Source organism: Bufo bufo, chromosome 2 (genome assembly GCF_905171765.1).
Source record: "Bufo bufo chromosome 2, aBufBuf1.1, whole genome shotgun sequence".
Taxonomy (NCBI): domain Eukaryota; kingdom Metazoa; phylum Chordata; class Amphibia; order Anura; family Bufonidae; genus Bufo; species Bufo bufo.
The window spans coordinates 648045244-648066751 of record NC_053390.1 but is presented as its reverse complement, the minus strand read 5'-3'; the positions used below and the strand labels follow the sequence as shown (position 1 = coordinate 648066751).

Here is a 21508-nt window from a genome sequence, read left to right as displayed (position 1 = left end):
AAAAATAACCATCTTTCACCCCTTAATGGTTAGACAAAAGGTTCTAGGTCCTTCATGATTCAGACACTCATGTTCATGAAAACTGTCAGATGTAGTGACAACTGCACGTAGTTTAGAAGTAGTGTCCTAACCTTGCTCTCCAACAGTCACCACAGTGAAACCTCTCCAAAATAACATCCCCTTTAAGCAGACCAGATTTCCTCTGACAGATTCTCAGTTCCCACCATATATTATGCATACTGGCCATCTTCTTTGAGAAGACCACCCCTCTCAATGACCACTTTTCAGTGCAATTTTTCATAGTTGTCTCAAACAATTTGACCCACTACTGCTACAATGCAAACTCTCTAAAAGGTAGCCACCTTAAAATCTGTCACCCTGATTTTGGACCATTATCTACAGTAATACATGAGTAGTGTTGCAGATATGGAGACCAGATCACTATTATTTTCCTACAGCCCTGCTCCCCTGGTGTCAGAGCTGCAGTGAAATACATGGTCAGGACAGCGCACACACGAGTCCTCTTCATTATGCTGGATGTGTTTCTAGAGCGTAATAATATTACAGGCTATAGCTACTAGAGAGGGGTCGTTGATCCAGGGAGTTATTCTGATTGGAGTCGGGAAGAAATTTTTTATTCCCCTAAAGTGGAGAAAATTGGCTTCTACCTCACAGGGTTTTTTGCCTTCCTCTGAATCAACTTGCAGGATAACAGGCCGAACTGGATGGACAAATGTCTTTTTTCAGCCTTATGTACTATGTTATGTACTATGTTACTATGCTAGAACAGAGCAGCAGTGCGGACTGTGCATTTCAGTGCAGCTCTGAGTGCTGACAGCAGGGGAACAGAGGACTGCAGTTCTACACATGTATTACTGTGGATAATAGTCTAAAATCAGGGTGACGTGACAGATTCCCTTTAATGAGCAGTTAATCAAAAGGTTAAATTGCAGGACCATTTTCTTTTGTTTTTCTGTATGTTATGGATATAAATATGGTGTGTGTGTGTGTAATATATAAATATATATACACAAACCGGATTCCAAAAAAGTTGGGACACTAAACAAATTGTGAATAAAAACTGAATGCAATGATGTGGAGATGGCAAATGTCAATATTTTATTTGTAATAGAACGTAGATGACAGATCAAACGTTTAATCCGAGTAAATGTGTCATTTTAAAGGAAAAATACGTTGATTCAAAATTTCACGGTGTCAACAAATCCCCAAAAAGTTGGGACAAGTAGCAATAAGAGGCTGGAAAAAGTAAATTTGAGCATAACGAAGAGCTGGAAGACCAATTAACACTAATTAGGTCAATTGGCAACATGATTGGGTATAAAAAGAGCTTCTCAGAGTGGCAGTGTCTCTCAGAAGCCAAGATGGGTAGAGGATCACCAATTCCCACAATGTTGCGCAGAAAGATAGTGGAGCAATATCAGAAAGGTGTTACCCAGCGAAAAATTGCAAAGACTTTGCATCTATCATCATCAACTGTGCATAACATCATCCGAAGATTCAGAGAATCTGGAACAATCTCTATGCGTAAGTGTCAAGGCCGTAAAACCATACTGGATGCCCGTGATCTCCGGGGCCTTAAACGACACTGCACCACAAACAGGAATGTTACTGTAAAGGAAATCACAGAATGGGCTCAGGAATACTTCCAGAAACCATTGTCAGTGAACACAATCCACGTGCCATCCGCCGTTGCCAGCTGAAACTCTACAGTGCAAAGAAGAAGCCATTCCTAAGCAAGATCCACAAGCTCAGGCGTTTTCACTGGGCCAGGGATCATTTAAAATGGAGTGTGGCAAAATGGAAGACTGTTCTGTGGTCAGACGAGTCACGATTCAAAGTTCTTTTTGGAAATCTGGGACGCCATGTCATCCGGACCAAAGAGGACAAGGACAACCCAAGTTATCATCAACGCTCAGTTCAGAAGCCTGCATCTCTGATGGTATGGGGTTGCATGAGTGCGTGTGGCATGGGCAGCTTGCATGTCTGGAAAGGCACCATCAATGCAGAAAAATATATTCAGGTTCTAGAACAACATATGCTCCCATCCAGACGTCATCTCTTTCAGGGAAGACCCTGCATTTTTCAACAAGATAATGCCAGACCACATTCTGCATCAATCACAACATCATGGCTGCGTAGGAGAAGGATCCGGGTACTGAAATGGCCAGTCTGCAGTCCAGATCTTTCACCTAAAGAGAACATTTGGCGCATCATAAAGAGGAAGGTGCAACAAAGAAGGCCCAAGACGATTGAACAGTTAGAGGCCTGTATTAGACAAGAATGGGAGAGCATTCCTATTTCTAAACTTGAGAAACTGGTCTCCTCGGTCCCCAGACGTCTGTTGTAAGAAGAAGGGGAGATTCCACACAGTGGTGAAAATGGCCTTGTCCCAACTTTTTTGGGATTTGTTGACACCATAAAATTCAGATTCAACATATTTTTCTCTTAAAATGGTACATTTTCTCAGTTTAAACTTTTGTTCCGTGATTTATGTTCTATTTTGAATAAAATATTAGAAGTTGGCACCTCCACATCATTGCATTCAGTTTTTATTCACGATTTGTATAGTGTCTCAACTTTTTTGGAATCCGGTTTGTACATATAGAGAGAGATTTAAGCACATACACTATAACATACATAGATCTACAACAAAACCTATTTAGTATGGGCTTTATCAGCTTGTTCATAAGGCTTACTGATAAGGAACAAACAAATACTAGAGAAAGTGCATATTTACTGGCAGGATTGATGAACTGTTCATGCAGCTCGTATGTCATCAGTGGTTCTGGCAGGCTCCTGAAATACAAGGACGGCTCAAAGTTAAAACAAACCCTGTCAAGCTAATTTAATATATACTGGTTATGCAACATTTCTACATATTGCCGCAGCACAATTAGTACATTTATTACTGCAAGTGCTCATTCACCTTAAATGTCAGGCATCTCGAAAAAGTTACATAAACCACTAATTACAGAAATGTAATGTGCTTTTACCAGAACTCTTGACAACAGATTTAAGAGAGAAGTTTTCATAAGAAGCTTTACTTGACCTCTCCAGCCTGTATTTATCAAGGGCCCTGTGTAAACGTGTGTTTAGAAAGGTGATTACAAAGTTACATTTTAAAATCACACATTGGCTATCTTGTTCTATTACAGTCTACAATAGAGGTACAAGTGATCGCTGATACCACAAAGAAAGGGCTCTATAACATGCCCACCAATGTGATCCTCTCATGGTTAGATGGCATTACAATGTTATACAGCCTCTGTCACCCAATGTTGATTTCTTACAGATTCTCTTCAATCTCACTCAAGGAAATGACACCTTTTAACAGTTTGGTGTCATGTTGTGCACTCTGTCAGAAGATATTAAAGATGCACTGTGGTGCTTTTTTTTTTCTTTTATTATAAACTTGCTTTTTCAGACTTAACAATGAGGGTAGTGCCTTAATTTCATTTTCCTTTTAGTTTAAAAGTCGCTGTATTCTATGTATTCAGTTGGGTGGTGTGAAACCACGGTGACGTCCCTGTGCCTCCCTAGTCTCGCTGTTCTAGTGGGTGTCACCATCCCACAGCTTCACCCACTTGCGGCTGCCCACAAATTGATGTAAAAAAACGTAAATTGTTTCCTTAATTTGAGCAAAAGTAGGGACTGAAACTGTAGACACATTTACGAAGAGAATGGAGAATGTAAGGTTAAATGACAGCAGGTTCTAAGGCTACTTTCACACTTGTGGCAGAGTGATCCGGCAAGCTGTGCCGTCGCCGAAACCGCCCAACGGATCAGGCAATCTGCATGTAAATGGACAGCATTTGTAGACGGATCCAGATGCATTGCATTTTAATTTGTTCACATTTACAAAATCCGGATCCGGAATTCAGGTATTTTTAATAAAGGACGGATCCGGCATTCCGGCAACTGATCTGGAATTTTGGACGCATGCTGCGGTATTTCCTCCGTCCAAAACGCTGTTCAGTGACTGAACTGAAAACATCCTGATGTATCCTGAACGGATTACTCTCCATTCAGAATGCATGGGGATGAAACTGATCAGTTCTTTTCCGGTATAGAGCCGCTATGACGAAACTCAGTGCCGGAAAAGAAAAACGCTAGTGTGAAAGTACCCTTAGTAAGTAAGTAAGTAATGTGCTTTTGATGTTGTGTGCATACACTATACACTAACGTAACTGCTGATACACGGCTTCTCATTCTACCGCTCACCTTCCCCGCATTTCAGTCTGCTTATAAAAGACAAACTACTACTGCCCATAGCTACAAATCACGGCTTTCATTTTTGCCCACAGAACCAATCATAGCACAGTTTTCGGTCTGCTTTCTCGTGCATGTTGTCAGAAAATAAGGTCCTTTGTGATTCAGAGTGGTAATCTCCCTACATGTGCTGTCTAAAAGGCAAACTGTTTGTTGCCCATAGCAACCCACTCACAGTACAGCTTTCATTTTATTTAAAATAAGGGAAACTTATGTTCCCCAACCTGTAGCACTCCAGCTGTTGCAAAACTACAACTACAATCATTGCCTGATGGCTGCAGGTCATGGCATAATGGAAGTTGTAGTTTTGCAATAGCTGGGGAGCCACCGGTCGGTAAACATAGGTCTATGAAAACTATGATGTGATTGGTTGCCATGGGCAAGAAACAGCTTGTTAGGGTGCATTCACACGACCGTAAGTGCTTTGCAGTCCATAAATTGCGGATTCGCAAAACACGGATACCGGCCGTGTGTTCCACAATTTGCGGACCGCACATGGCCAGCGCTATATAGAGAATGCCTACGCTTGTCCGCTTAGGCGGACATGCTCTATCTTTTTTTTTTATTTCAATCATTTTTATTGAAATTTTTTTCAACATAATCAAAAAGAAAAATGAACACCATCAGTTACAATGTAGGTGATCGATAATACATATAGGTACTCACAGATGGCGGTGCAATACATGTTGCATCAAGTATGTTAATACATATAAACAAGTATTAAAGTAACAAGAAAATAAATATTGCCTTGGTAAGAAATAACACTACATTTATATAATGATCAGACAGTACTATAGTATACATCATATGGTTGACCTGAGCATGAACAACATCCACAACTCTCATTGATATAAGAACTTATCCACTCTGTGGTCCTAATATGCCATTGCTTTTTCATAAGCACAATTATTATGGACTCTGGCCAATATTTCGGTCACAGAAGGGACATTTGCCGTTTTCCAATATTTAGTTAATGCTAATTTAGTGACAAGTAGCAAATGCGCAACTGGGATTCTGCATCTGGGGGGAGACATCTTGTATACCCCTGAAAAAGAGAGCCATGTTTACATTTTTATTGACCGTCATACCACAGAATCTGGAGGCTACCTCAAACATATCCGACCAGATTTTTAACATCGAAGGGCACTCCCAAAGGATATGTAGCAGTGTGCCAGAGTATCCCCATCCACGCCAACAGAGATGTGACGTGCCAGGGTAGATTCTGCTCAATTTGTCAGGGGTGTAGTACCATCTCAAACATGACTTAATGGCTGCCTCATACAAAGATGTGCTGCGAAATGTCTTGGAAATGAATTTGAATGTTTCCATCCATTCTAACTCTGGTATATTTACTTTTAGTTCCCTGTCCCATGCTTGAAGTGGCGCAGTTTTGGAAAAAGTGGACTTCAAGCCTAGAGCTTGATACAACGGTCTAATACCCTCTTTACGATCTGGTCGTGTTGGTAGGGCCCATAATTCAAAGATACCTTTATGTGCTATCACTTGGTGAGGTGATTTCGATTGTAAGAGGTGCCGAACCTGTAGATATTTAAAGAAATCTCCTCTGGGTATTGTGAATTCCTCTTGAAGATCGCTAAAGGATTTTAGGGATTCCTTATTATAAAACTGACTCAAAGTTTTGACGCCTAAGGAGCCCCATGAAGATAGATCTATCTCCGGAATATGCAATTCTACTAGCTGCAATGGAGACACTTCCAACAGCGATAGTGGAATTGGAGCACATTTCTTATGGAATAGACACCAATGATATACTGAGGTGTTCATCACAAGTGGTAAAGGCATAACCTTAAATTTGGAAACACTCAAGCTATTTATCAGGAGAGTTTTGAGATGACCGTTTGGAACTGATGCAGATTCAATTTGTACCCAGGGAGTTTGAACATCTAGTGTCCACCATTTCTTCAGTACTTGAATTTGGGTGGCCAGGAAGTAATCCCTAAGATCTGGAAGATTAAGACCTCCCTTGGTTTTACTTTTTGTGAGAGTACTCATTGCAATCCGAGGCTTACTCCCTGACCATACAAAGCTGCTGAGTAGGCCCTGTGCCTTCCTGAAAAAGAAGTTGGGGACTTTAATGGGGACCATTCTAAAAATAAACAAAAGCTTTGGTAGGGTAAACATTTGGAAGGTCGCAATGCGGTCTACCCACGAAATTTCATATTTGTTATATGAGGCAAAGTCTCGCTTGATCATCTCTAATAGAGGGAGATAGTTAGTTCTGAACATACTGGAAAAGGTCGGAGGCAAATTTATACCCAGATATTTTATGCTATCTTGTCTCCAATCGAAAGGGAAGGCACTCTTTAGGGAGTCTATCAGGTTGCTTGCTATATTTAAAGGGAGAATTTGGGATTTGGACTCATTAACCTTATAGTATGACAAGCGGCCATACTCTTTAATAAGAGAGAGTGCTACTGGGAGGGCAATTCGAGGCGATGAAAGTGTCATAAGCACATCATCTGCATACATAGAGATGCAATGCTTGAACTTCCCAATTTGAATTCCATGGATATCTGGATGGAGTCTGATGGCCTGGGCCAGGGGTTCCATCGCCTGGATAAATATCAAGGGTGAAAGGGGACACCCTTGACGTGTGCCATTGGTTAAGGGAAATTATGTTGATAATGCCCCGTTAATAAACACTTTAGCTGAGGGGTTAGAGTAAAGGGCTCGTATTGCTTCTATAAATGCCTCCCCTAAACCCATTGTTTTCAGCACAGAGAAGATGAACGACCAGTTCAAACGGTCGAACGCCTTCTCTGCATCCAACGTCGCCAATAGCGCGCTAATCCCCTTATGGTTTATAACATCTATGATGTTCAGTATTCGGCGGGAATAATCTGTAATTTGCCTCCCTTTGACAAATCCCGTCTGGTCAGCAGATGTAAGAATTGGTATAATATTCGATAATCTAGTTGCCAAAATCTTGGCATAAATTTTCTAATCTGTGTTTAATAGGGAGATGGGTCTAAAATTTTGGGGTCTATCTGGCACTTTTCCAGGTTTTGGCAGTGCTACTATAGTCGCAGATAGCATTTCGGCTGGGAATGAACCATCCATAAATGCTTTATTAAATACTGGTAATAGGTGGGGAATGAGCTGGTCTTGAAAAGTATTGTAGTAAATATTGGACAGACCATCTGGACCAGGGGATTTGTGAGGATGAAGTGAGGATATGGCTTTAGCCATCTCAAGGGTACTGATAGGATGGGACAATTTATTCCTCTGTTGATCATTTAGAGCCAGGAGATTCAGTTTTCCTAAGTAAGAACTAATTTCAAGGGGCAAAATAGATTCTATCTCGGGAGAGTCTTTTAGGTTGTATAAAGCCGAATAGTATTCAACAAATTGATCCGCCATAGCTTTTGGGTCAGAAATCTTATGCCCTTTGATCGGGTGTATCAGGTGAGGGATTCTGGCTTTGGCTGCTCTCATTTTTAGGCGACGGGCCAATAGTTTCCCTGCCTTATTATCTTGTGTATAGTAGCGGGCTTTGGTGGCCCTCAAGTTCTTTTCATATGTGAAAAGAAGACATTCCCTAAGTTGCATTCTCAGGGCATGTATTTGGGCTACCCTTTCTGCAGATATAGAGGCTTTATTTAGAGATTCTAGGGAGGTAAATTGGGAGATTATGGTATGTAACTTCTGTTCCCTTTGTTTTTTCGACTGGTGTCCCAGCTTAATGAATATGCCTCGGATGCAGGCCTTATGGGCATTCCACAGGCTACAGGGATTGGAGACCGAGCCCACATTTAGCTCAAAATAGTCAGTTAGTGCTCTATTGATTTCTGCCTTATACCCTGGATTAGAGACAATGTAAGAGCTACAGCGCCAGAGGGTGTCTCTTATATTGTATGTTTCTTGTATTGACAGGGATATAGCAGCATGATCAGACCATTTTATTGTTTCCACCGTAAACTGCGTAGCTAGTTGGAGAAGTGATCTGCTAATCAAGAAAAGGTCTATGCGGGAGTAGGAATTGTGCACAGGTGAGAAAAAAAGAGTAATCTCGTTCAGATGTATGATGAATTCTCCATATGTCGTACAGCTCTTCACGTCTCAAAAGAGGATTCAGAGTGGCATAAGAACTCCTGCTCTTGGCCAAGGAATCAATCTCGGCATCAGGCACTAGGTTGAAGTCTCCACAAATTATTAGATGACCCTGTTGTAATTTCGCAGTTTTTGCTAATACTTTGTTAAGGAAGTGTAGCTGATGCCTATTAGGAGCATAAACGGCCACTATGGTACACGAAAAGTGCATGTTAAGATAATGAATCTGCCGTTTTTGTCTATAAGCGTATTGCTAATTCAAAAGGCAATAGAATTCTTAAAGGCCAGTATGACTCCTCTTTGCTTTTTGCGGTAATGAGACTGTACGACATGCGAGAATAAATGATGTTTGATCCTATGCGCATCTTTGCTTACTATATGGGACTCCTGTACACACAGAATATCAGCTTTGAGTTTAAGTGCTTCTGACCACATAAAATACCTTTTCTGTGGGCTATTTAGCCCTTTGGCATTCAAAGAGACTAATTTAAGAACCATGAGAAATAGTCAAAACGCTAATGGCACCCGCTAGAATCATTATGACTACAATAAGAGGCCTACTCCCAGCTCCCTCTTCGCCCCACCTATCAATACTATCTGATTCTTGACTGTAAAGGCAAATGAAAAATGTAAAAGAACAAATATAGAACAAAGAAAAAGAGAAAAGAAAAACAAACATTAATTCAAACCGGAGTGAATAGTCACCCACGGAGGTGTATAATCCGGTTTTAGGACTTAAAGGGGAACTAGTCCTGTTTGATGCCAAGCACTAGAGTGCACTCCAGTGCACAAATTGAGGGAGATAACATCAATGCTTGGTACCCCTCTTGGCACCGACTGTGTGCCATTCTGCATTCAAGTGGCATGGGGGCAATGAGTGGAAATCCTCTTCTGAAGGTAAAGGTAAGTTCCAAGTAGGCGACGACCCTCTTCCACCGATGCGATGCTGTGCTGCTTGCCATTGTGGGTGAGCAGAAGCTTCACAGGGAACCCCCATTTATAAGCAATACTGTGCTCCCTAAAAACGGTGGTGATAGGAGCCAGCAGGCGCCTTTGTCGCAGCGTGGCAGCCGACAGGTCTGCATATAATTTCACAGGCTGGAAAGGCGCGGGCATCTCAGACAACTGCCGGGCCGCCATTAATACAGCTTCTTTCATGCGGAAGAAATGTATCCAGGCCAGAGTGTCTCTGGGAGTGTTCTCCGGTAAGTGCCGGGGTCTAGGGATCTGATGAGCTCTATCTATGATCAAGTCCTGATCCGCACATGAGGGCAACAGCTTTTTCATCAAGGAATTTAGATAGTCCACTAGCTCTGAGGGACTAATGTCTTCAGGTATGCCCCAAAATTTTATGTTATTACACCTAGAGCGATCCTCTAGGTCGTTTATTTTGGCTTGTATGCAATGTCCGCTTGCATGGTTTCTTGGTTGTCGATCAGTTGGTTATGCAAAGTCGCAAACTCCCCTATTTTGATTTCAACGTGCGCAACTCTCGACTCCAGGCCCGCAACAGACGACTTTAGTGGGGTAATCAGGGGGGAGAAGTCGGAATGAAGGGCTGTGCTGAAAGCGATAAGCATCTCCTTCAGGAGGTTCCCCGATGCAGGTTGATCTGAAGTGGGTAGCTTATGTAATATATCTGTGATAGAATGGGCATCTAGGCCCTCAGAGCTCACCTCCACATCTGCAGCCGGTTGGAGTCTAGGCCTCTATTTCTCCGGACTTCTCGTGTCTAAGCAGAGTGGCGACTGTGTTTTCGCGACACCGGAGGAGGGAGATGAACCAGCGGAGCTGCCTGTCGATGGAGTCCGGTTGTCATCCGTGTGCAAGCTGGGACTGCTCCTCGCTGGCTGCGGTAGTTCTCGCTGACGTGCTGGAGAAGATGTGGGTTCCTTCTCGGCCGCGTGAGGCAAAGATGGCAGGGCCGCTGGACTCTGCTGTGAGGCGTCCGCATCTTTATCAAAGTAAAAGTCCAGTTTGCCTTGTTTGGCGTGCACTCTCTTGCCCCTGGGCATCTTGCAAGAGTTTTAGGCACCTTGGGATGCATGGCACCGGGTGGTTTAGCGGGTATACCTTGCTTTATCAGTCGCTTTGTGCAGGAGCAGCAAGTTCAAGCGCCCATCACGCTCGGCTGCCAAACCACGCCCCATGCTCTATCTTTTTTGACGGGCCACGAAACGGAACAACTGATGAGGACAGCACATGGTGTGTTGTCTGCATCTTTTGCGGCCCCATTGAAATGAATGGGTCCGCAACCGTTCCACATATTTGAGGAACAGATGCGGATCTATTTATACGGTCGTGTGAATGCACCCTTAGTCAGCATATGCAAGGGAGATGAGAGGCAGAGGGAGAAGCAGTGCCTCAGCAGCTACAGTTACATTACTGAATAACATGCAAGCTGCATCACTGGTTGCTATGATCTAACAATTTGTCCTTTAGGCAGTACATATTGGGAGATCACCACTCAATGACAAAGGACATTATTTTTGATAACATGCAGGTAGAGACAGATTGAAGGAAAGGGGTGGAGTATGGATATATAGATTAGTGATCTGGAGTCAGGGGTAGCAGTACTATTCATGTAGTACTGTACTTCACAGGGCTTGGGGGAGTAGACAGACTCCCTTTAATGTACAAAATATTGAGAAATACAGATGTGAATAGTCAATTTATGAAGACATTCAGAAACATGAGTAAAGGTAATATTGCTATGAATTGTGCCCATTATCTTCCAGTGCCATTATAGACCCATGTTAACTCAAACAGGGAATATGCACTAAAACTGCATTAGTGCACTAACCTCAAGTACAGTTTTAAAGCACTGGTGATGGTCTTGACTTCCCATTCTTCAGCAGCACTCAAATCAACATCACAGCCAGTCTTCACATCTCCAGGGAGAAAGCAATAAACAGATTTATCATCTACCAACAAGATGACCAATGACTAAAATAAAAAATATATAAAGAGGTTGTCCTGCCATTTACAGTATATTGGTGACCTATAGTCAGTATAGGTCATTAATATCTGATTGGTGGGGTTTGACACCTGGCACCCCCACTGATCAGCTGTTTGAAGAGGAGGTGCCAAGCCATGCGCTTCCTGTTTATTATACTAACCGTCATCTTGGAAATTTCGGAGGTGCAGTGTAATTACAAATACTCGTTCTGTGCACCTGAATGGAGCAAGTACTAGTAATTACACTACGCCACCGCTCCCCAGGAGACAACGGGCAGTTTAATGAACAGGAAACGGCACTCGCATGGAGAGTCTCCACCTCTTCAAACAGCTGATCAGCAATGGTGCTGAGTGTCTGACCCTGTTGATCAGATATTGATGACCTATCTTGACCTATCTAGATTACCTGAAGTCAAAATATTATTCAGAAAAGGGTAATCCTAAAACATAACATTTATTAATAATGTCCTAAATATAGTGTGCAAAAACAAACATTGGGATAGAGGGTAGTGGACCCCCAATTAGTACATTGATATCCCAAATGAAAAACATACAAAAAATAAAGTGCACGGCGGCACTAGTAACCAGTCTGAAAAATGCCTGATCAGTCAGAAAAATGCATTGCAATGCCGGATCTGTTTTTCCGGTGTCATCAGGCAAAACGGATCCGGTATTAATTTTATTTCTCATTTTTAAAAGGTCTGCGCATGCGCAGAGTGGAAGGACGGATCCGGCATTCCGGTATTTTGAATGCCGGATCCGGCACTAATACATTCCTATGGGAAAAAAAATTACCGATCCGGCATTCAGGCAAGTCTTCAGTTTTTTTTCGCCGGAGATAAAACCGTAGCATGCTACGGTTTTCTCTTTTGCCTGATCAGTCAAAATGACTAAACTGAAGAATATCCATTCAAAATGCATTAGGATAAAACTGATCAGTTCTTTTCCGGTATAGAGCCCCTAGGACGGAACTCTATGCCGGAAAAGAAAAATGCTAGTGTGAAAGTACCCTTAATCTAGAATACATGCCAGAATAACCTTAAGTGAAGTCAATATTTTTTGAGATGCATTTGGTATATAACTTCATTTTTTTTTTCAACTCGACCAATGAAAGGGCAGAAAGTAGTAATATTAGTCAAAGCCATGTTGACAGCTATTAATAATATACAAGGTCTAAAGTTGATGTTTAATCATTACAAGTCAAGTGACTGTTTATAACAATTACAGGAGGACTCTTAGATGCAGCACTGAATTGATTGCAGCGTGTGATATACAAACAATTTGTCATTCTCATAATGTCCAGGGTAATGAAATGAATTCGCTCTCTGGTTTCCTCCAGTCTCCCGTGCCAAAGAACACTGTGTTATCAGCACAGATGGAGCACGCATGGACCTGGAGCACAGCCTGCTTGTAACAAGCTTCACAGAATACCAATGAATCCCTCAAAGTCAGACTTGCACTGACAAAAAATACTTAGGACACACCAAAACTAGAAAGTTAAAGGTGCAGCAGAACTAAATTATTAAGCCATTTCTTCTGCACATTACCTCTCCTTTAGGAGGAAGAAAATGGTCTTTCTAGTCATGCTACATATAGGTAACTACCCCCCCCCCCCCTGGAATTCAATGTCCAACCCCTTTTTAGAACCTTGAAACAGCCAAACCAGAGTCTTCACCGAAAGATATCCATCCTTAGACAGGTGTTTAGGGGTTCTTACCCCTTTTTAGTGCAGAGCAGGGTCAGTGGCATACCTTTAATGGAGATAGACCACACAACTGCTATGGGGTCTTCACTGAACTCATTATTCTTCTTTACCGGACAAGAAAACGCTAAATTTTCATGGAGCCGCTAATTAGGGGCACTCAATGCAAATTATTATGCATGGTTATTTCAGCTGCCATTCCAGTAAATGATAACTGTATAAACTCCTATGCAGTGAGCTCCCCCTATTGGTGGTTGCAGGCAGGCAGCTTTGCAATAGAAGGGAAGCAAATTTATCAATGTATTTTTGATGGTGTAAATACTTTGAGAAAAAGACACCCCTGATGAAGCTCAAGCAGCGAAACCCGGGTCGGGCAGCGTGGAGATTTTAAATTCTGATATGCTGATTACAAGTGTAACTTTGTTTGGATGAGGGGAGGAATTTTATGAGTACTTACATTTCGTCCGATGCTTGGATTTGATGTTGTAAAACCGTATGGTGTGAAAGAGGACCTCAGGAATATCTGCAGCACGATCCTATTTTCTTACAATTTGGATTTAAAGTGAACTTGACCCACATTACTACACTAGGATCTGCAGCGCAAAAAGATACGTTGCCTGGCAACGTATCAGAGACCTTTTTTCTTTATCAATGTATTTTTGACAGTTGTCTGGTGTAAATACTTTGAGAAAAATGGTGTTCAGAATGAGCGCCATATTTTTTGAAGCTGCAGTTCCACTTATTATGACACAGAAGTCAGATGAAGTGGGTGAAGTGGAGAGCGACTTTTTTATTTTATTACAATTTTCATATTTATTGAGGACAATAATTCAATATCACATGCCTGTGAGTGTCATGTGGAGCTTTAGGATAAGCAGATCATTTCAAAAGTAAAATTAGAGTCAGGTGGTCAATAAATGGATGACAGATGGATGATCAGGTGTGAGTGGGCGACCTGTTTAATTTAAAGCACAGGCATCTATCAATCGATCTTTAACGCGTTTATTGAAGTCTATCATGGTACCAACAAAAGTGATTTCTGAGGACCTCAGAACAACAGTTGTTGATGCTCATCAGGTTTGAAAAGGCAACCCAGGAGCAGTTGATTAAAGGTCACAAAGTTAACCAAGATAACTTCTAAGAAACAAAAGAATCTGGTAGTTTTAAAGTTCATGAGTCCACCACCAGGAGGAAACTGAACAAGAATGGAGTGCATGGCAGGATTGCAAGGAAAAAGCTGCTGCTCTCCAAAACGAACATTGCTGCCCAATTTCCCCTGGACAAGCCAGAAGGCAAATGGAACAATGTTTTGTGAATGGAGGAGATCAAAATAGAACTTTCTGGTTTAAATGAGAAATGTTATGTTTGGGGAAAGGAAAACATTTCATTCCAATATAAAAACTTCATCCCATCTGTGACACACAGTGTCTATCAAGTTGTATCTATCATGTTTTGCTGCATCTGGGGCAAGTTGGCTTGCTATCAGTGATGAAACAATTAATTCTCAATTATACCAGAAAATTTAAAAGGAAAATGTCCATAAATTGATTCTCAAGAAAATGTGGTTCATGCAGCAAGACAACCACCCCAAGTACACATTCTACCAAACAATAGTTAAAGAAGAATACAGTTTAAGTTTTGGAATGGACAAGTCAGAAGTCCTGACCTTGAAGGGGTTGTCCATTTTTTTTATATTGATGACCTATCCTCAGGATAGGTCATTAAAGGGAACCTGTCGCCTCCAAAAACGCCCCCTTCCCTTCCCCTTCAATGTGACTGACAGCCGGCAGTTTGGCTGGCTTTGCGGAACTCTCTGCATAATCGCTGTCAGTCACAGCGAAGAGGCAGGAAAGGGGGCGTGGTTACCTTGACTTGAAGCAAGGAGGCCGCTGCCCCCTTGACTTCAAACATGTCTAGAGAAGCCCACCGGCAGGGGATAAAGGAACGTTTTCAGAGCTTTTGGCGCATCTGCATTCAGGAACAAAACAATCGTCAGAAACACACTGCTGGCTATTCTCAGGTACTGCTGGCGGCTTCAGATGGTTTTTGGAGGCGACAGGTTCCCTTTAAAATCAGATTGGCGGGGGGCTGACTCCTGGCACCCCTGCCAATCAGCTGTTTGAAGAGAAAGCAACAATTGTACCTGCGCTGCCTTCTGTTCACCGTTTAACTGTTCGCCATCACAACCGCAGCGCTGAGCAGAAACAATTACATCTTAGCCGTCCCATTGGCTTTAAATGGACGGCTTCTTACTATTCACTTGAACAGGAAGCAGCCTTCCCATTGAAGTGAATGGGACGGCTTAGTTGTAATTACACCTGCTCACTGCTGTGGTTGCGACGGCAAGAAAGGTAAACAATGAAGAGAAGGCAGTGCTGGTATTAGCACTACTTTCTCTTCAAACAGCTGATCGGGGGGGGAATGCCAAGAGTCAGCCTACCACTGATCTGATATGATGATCTATCCTGAAAATAAGTCATCAATATAAGGGTCCAGTCACATGTCCGCAAAATTGGTACGCATCTGTTCCGCAATTTTGCGAAACAGGTTCGGACCCATTTATTTTTAATGGGGCTGGAATGTGCTGTCCACATGCGCATTTGCGGATCCGCTCTTCCGGATCCGCAAAAAAATAAAACCTCTCCTATTCTTGTCCACAATTGCGGACAAGAAAAGGCATTTTGTATGAGAGTGCCGGAGATGTGCGGTCCGCAAAATGCGGAATGCACATTGCCGGTGTCCGTGTTTTGCGGATCCGCAAAACACATACGGACGTGTGAATGGACCCTAAAGAAAGCGAACAACCCCTTTAATCCAATAGAAATGTTGTGGATGGAAAAACCTGAAGTGAGCAGTTCATGGGAGGAAACCTACCAACTTAAAAGAGTTTAAGCTGTTTTGTATGGAGTAATGAGCTAAAACTAAAGTGCAGAACTAATCAACAATTACTAGAAATGTTTAGTTGCAGTTATTGCTGTACAAGGTAGATACTAAAAAAAAAAAAGGTTCACATACAGTACAGACCAAAAGTTTGGACACATCTTCTCATTCAAAGAGTTTTCTTTATTTTCATGACTATGAAGGCATCAAAACTATGAATTAACACATGTGGAATTATATACATAACAAACAAGTGTGAAACAACTGAAAATATGTCATATTCTAGGTTCTTCAAAGTAGCCACCTTTTGCTTTGATTACTGCTTTGCACACTCTTGGCATTCTCTTGATGAGCTTCAAGAGGTAGTCCCCTGAAATGGTCTTCCAACAGTCTTGAAGGAGTTCCCAGAGATGCTTAGCACTTGTTGACCCTTTTGCTTTCACTCTGCGGTCCAGCTCACCCCAAACCATCTTCATTGGGTTCAGGTCCGGTGACTGTGGAGGCCAGGTCATCTGGCGCAGCACCCCATCACTCTCCTTCATGGTCAAATAGCCCTTACTTTCAAAGTTTTCCCAATTTTTCGGCTGACTGACTGACCTTAATTTCTTAAAGTAATGATGGCCACTCGTTTTTCTTTACTTTGCTGCTTTTTTCTTGCCATAATACAAATTCTAACAGTCTATTCAGTAGGACTATCAGCTGTGTATCCACCTGACTTCTCTTCAACACAACTGATGGTCCCAACCCCATTTATAAGGCAAGAAATCCCACTTATTAAACCTGACAGAGCACACCTGTGAAGTGAAAACCATTTCAGGGGACTACCTCTTGAAGCTCATCAAGAGAATGCCAAGAGTGTGCAAAGCCGTAATCAAGCAAAAGGTGGCTACTTTGAAGAACCTACAATATGACATATTTTCAGTTGTTTCACAATTGTTTGTTATGTATATAATTCCACATGTGTTAATTCATAGTTTTGATGCCTTCAGTGTGAATCTACAATTTTCATAGTCATGAAAATAAAGAAAAGGTGTGTCCAAACTTTTGGTCTGTACTGTATGTTTGCCACTCACAGACATGTGATATTGGATTATTTTTCTCAATAAATAAATGACCAAGTCTTATATTTTTGACTAATTTCTTTGGTTTGGTTATCTTTATCTACTTTTAGGACTTGTATGAAAACCTAATGTAGTGTTAGGTCAAATTTATGCAGAAATGTACAAAATTCTGAAGGGTTCACAAACTTTTAATCTCCACTGTATATTGTAACTTTGAATCTTAATATTGCATCGTCAAACAATTTTGTCATGAACATCCAATATGAGTTGCTAATACAGCTTCTGAGAAAATGGCAGGTTTACTCTGAAAGATTAAACTACAAAACAATAAAAAATAAATAAAATTGCATACCCATTAACAAACTCAGTAGTCTCTGGACCTTTGAACTCACCCCGACAACCCTGTACAACCCTTGGTCATTAATACCTACAAGAAAAAAAAAAACATTTTAGGAAGTTATTAGTAAGATAATATTTTTCCACCTCTTTGTACAAACAATATTGTTCTTCTAAGACTCAAATGTTTTTAAGGGAGTCTGTCAGCTGTTTTGATTGTGCTAAACTACTGACATCACAAATTAGGGGCTGGGGGAAGCAGGACAAACATATCTTTTGTGGAGTTTTTATTATGAAAGTAACGTATGAACATTTATACTTTCAGTTATAGCTCCTGCAGGAAGCAGTGCTTTAATGTGAAGAGCTCTTTGCATTGAGCTACTCTACAAGACCTACCCTCTGCATGACAGCTGTAGCAGTCAACCTAGAACTCCAGAAAGTACCCAAAATGGTTGCCAATGCAACTAAGAATTTGCAAATGTCAAGACTTTGGTCTTGTCACCATTTGCGACTTGCTCTGCTGCTGATTTAATAATAAAAAATAAAAAAAACTGTCTTTACTTAACATCCGCACCACAACCTAGGCACATCTGTTAGGAAAAGGCCTGCCCCTCACGCAGCCCACCAAAGAAGAGTTGGAGAAGAAAGTGGGGCTCACTATTGCTCTACACAATTCCACTCAGCGCTGCTTGTCTGTCTCCATTCAGCTTCCTCAAGTTTCTCTCAGAACTAGCACGATCTGAAAAGTATGTAATGGACTGGTGAGGGGGTTGGAAGGGGGATAGAGAGCCTGAATATGATTAGTGGGGGGATGGAGGGGGGGGGAGATGATGGGGAACAAGCTTTCTGGCTACTTTGGGGTTGGTGAGATGGAGACTCTGAATGTAATTGTGGAAGGATCGCAGGAAAGAGATGATGGGAAGAGAAGGAATGAGCTTTCTGACTACTACCACTATTTTGGGAATGGTGAGCCTGAATGTGATTGCTGGGTTCAATGGAAGGGGGAATTAGGATCGATAGGGAACAAGCTTTGTGACTACTATGAGGGTGCAGAACCTGAAAGTGATTACTGAGGGGAAAAAGAAGGTAAATAAACTTCATTACTACTTTGGGGGTTGGGGGAATGGAAAACCTGAATGTGATTGCTGTGTGGATGGGAGGAAGGCAATAATCAGGAATGTGTGTTCTGACTACTTTGGATACTTTAGTGGTTGGGGTTTCAGAACCTGAAAGTGATTACTGGGGGATGGGGGGAAAGAGATTATGGGGAATGAACGTTCTGAGAACTTTGCAGGATGGAGAACTTGAATGTCATTGCTGGTGGGATGTGGGGAAGGCGTTGATGGGGAATGATCTTTCTGACTAGCTTAGGGGTTGGGGAAATGATGAACCTCTATCGTACGTCTGGGGAGATGGAAGAAGGAGATGATGGAGAATGATCTTTCTGACAACTTTGGGGGTTGGTGACCCCGAATGAGATTGCTGGAGATTATGGGAAGGGTGATGGAAATGAGCTTTGTGACTAGTTTGGGGGGTAGGGTGGGTTTGTGAACCTGAGTGATTGCTAGGGATGACAGAAGACCAGATTTGTTACTACTTTGAAGGATGGTGAGACGGAATGTGACTGCTGGCGCATATGGACAGGGACAATATGGAACAAGCTTTGTGACTACTTTGGGAGTGAGGGAGGATCCTGTGCATCAGTTATACACATTTGGCATTCGTTTGAGCCATTTCTGAGATTCGTTTTTCTAGACGGCAAAAAAAAGTCCTGCAAGCAGTACTTTTTTTCCATCTAAAAAAATGGATGTCACGCAGAAATGGCTCAAACGGATGCCAAATATATATAACTGATGCACAGGATCCATTTTTGTCCTTTATTTTCCTGTTCATCTACAGGGATCAGAAGAAAAGAAAAATAATGATGATATGAACTCTCTGTAAGCCTGTTTTATTCCCGGATCTCAGAATTCCCGGTAAAACAGGAAGCAACTCACTGTTGTATGTGCAGATCATTATACAGGAAGAAGATCCAGGCACTGGATGTGACCATAGGAGGCAGTCAGTAGAAACATTCTTGTACATAGTGTGTGTGTGTGTGTGTGTGTGTGTGGGAGGGGGGGGGGGGGGGGGGGGGGGGTCGTAATAAAGTTATATTGTTGTTCATAGGGGGCAGTATTAAAGTAGGTATCTACTTATCCATAGGGAGTGTTATAGTAGCTAGTCTAGACCCATCTGACATTTGAAATCGGCAGAATAAAGGTTCATTTTCACACTACTTCTGATAATAAAAGCTCCATAAAAGGCATGACTGTTCAGCTTTCCCAGCCTCTACCTAGTGCTGTCTGCAGTTTATAAATATAGAGGACTGGTAGCTATTTAGCAGAAAGCAGGCCATACACTTAGATGTATTTTGGCCAAACTGGCCATTTTTGGCATGATAAAGACCTTTCCTGGTATATTTATTAGCAATTATCAGTTTCTGCATACTCTACAATACATTAAACGCCACAGCCGATTGACTTCAATAAGTAGTAGTACATAACGTTTTTAAAGTCCATATCAGATTTTATGTTCATCGGACCCCATATCCAAGCAATGTATTGGTGGCAGATGAACAGGAAAGGGTGGCAGCTGGGAATTATTTAATATGTCATAAGGTAGAGATTGCATTTTCTAGTAATATTTGTGTTTGGCATTGAGCTACTTCAATTTTCATACTATTTCACAGATTATATCACAGTTCTGTCCTAATATTCTCCATGGGTATTTTCTTTTGCTGCTATTGTAAGCCTGTGAATACTGGATAAAAACATTTGTTATACAATATATCCATCTGTGACACATGTAAATTAATGATATACCCAGAGGGAGTAGAAATACTGAAAATAAGAGCCTTGAAACAGCATTTCCTTTCAAGACACACAAGAGATGCATAATGCTTTATGCACTAGACTCTGCAATTTGTGCAAGTGGGTATGGGGGAGGGGTGCATAGATATGTTTTTATACTACAAAATAACTGCTGTTTCGGTTAATATTTTAGGCGTGGCAATCAACAATAACACAGTTGCATGAGTAATTATAGGCTTTTTTTTCCCTGTTATATGTCATGTTATGAAACATGTAGTCTAGTGTCTCTAAGGCAAATTAGATTATCTCCAAACTGGGACTGTATTTTACTTCTCCTCCTGCAGTAAAGGAATAACATTACCTCTATTCACCTATAACACAAGCACTGCTTACTTTCACAGCTGGCTCTTCACTGCCTAATAGTAAACAGTTTTCAGAGCGCCTGCAATATTAGTAAAATTTGAAACTGCATTCTGCAAAGATGGAAGAGATGCTTGAAAAAAAAACTGGTTATTTTCTGCAAGCTCATATTTATCTTATATAATAGGATTATATATAAGAGTCGCTACTCTTTGGACGGTGCTCATCTGCCATTTACTTTTTCAATGTTAACGGGCTGATATTTTTCTGCCAATTAAAACCAAAGAACAACACACATGCTTTTTTTTTCTAATCTGCTCTAATTTTCCAATTTTCTCAAAAAATTTCCTATGTAAGATCATGGAGAGTGCTATTTTGCCTAAGCTGTTGATAACATTTGGAGATCTGCTTCACAGCAGTATCTGTTACCCATACGGCTGCTGTAAAGACTTTCTGTTCTGTGCAGATCACTTTTGTACAGTCGACTCAGGCAGGAATACAACGAGAGAGAGAGAGAATTTTTATATATATATATATATATATATATATATATATATATATATATATATATATATATATATACACATACACAGATAATCAGGGGTGGGCAACCTGTGGCACTCCAGCTGCTGTGAATCCAGCATTTTCCATTTATTTCGATGAGAGTTCTGAGAAGAGCAGAGCAAGCATGCATGCTGGGAGTTGTAGTTTCACAACAACTGGAGTGCCGCAGGTTGCCCATACCCCTTCCATTGTAATCCTGCTTGTGATGAGATGACTGTACAAATGTTATCTGCACAGAACATAAAGTGTCAACATATTACACTTTCTAAAAACATACAACTAACATAAAAGCTTGATTTAAACAATATATCATTTTCTGATGACACATTCCCATTAACGGGGTTATCCAGAATTTTGATACAGATGGCACATCCTGACGATAAGCAATTTGCGGTCCTCAATGCACAGGCAACGTCTGTGCGGCGGCCGGGGCG

General features: G+C 41.5%; 1 protein-coding gene across 2 annotated transcripts in view; it reads right to left on the bottom strand.

The window, feature by feature from the left end:
* ARHGAP10 (Rho GTPase activating protein 10) overlaps positions 1–21508 on the bottom strand; it is a 351925-nt gene that overhangs the window by 197321 nt on the left and 133096 nt on the right. For both annotated transcript variants that reach the window (XM_040418526.1, XM_040418527.1), the window contains exons 14-16: positions 17315–17389; positions 11165–11252; positions 2759–2817 (exon numbers count right to left, since the gene is read on the bottom strand). In XM_040418526.1, coding sequence (XP_040274460.1) covers positions 2759–2817; positions 11165–11252; positions 17315–17389 — 222 coding nt within the window. The remainder of the gene's footprint in view (positions 1–2758; positions 2818–11164; positions 11253–17314; positions 17390–21508) is intronic.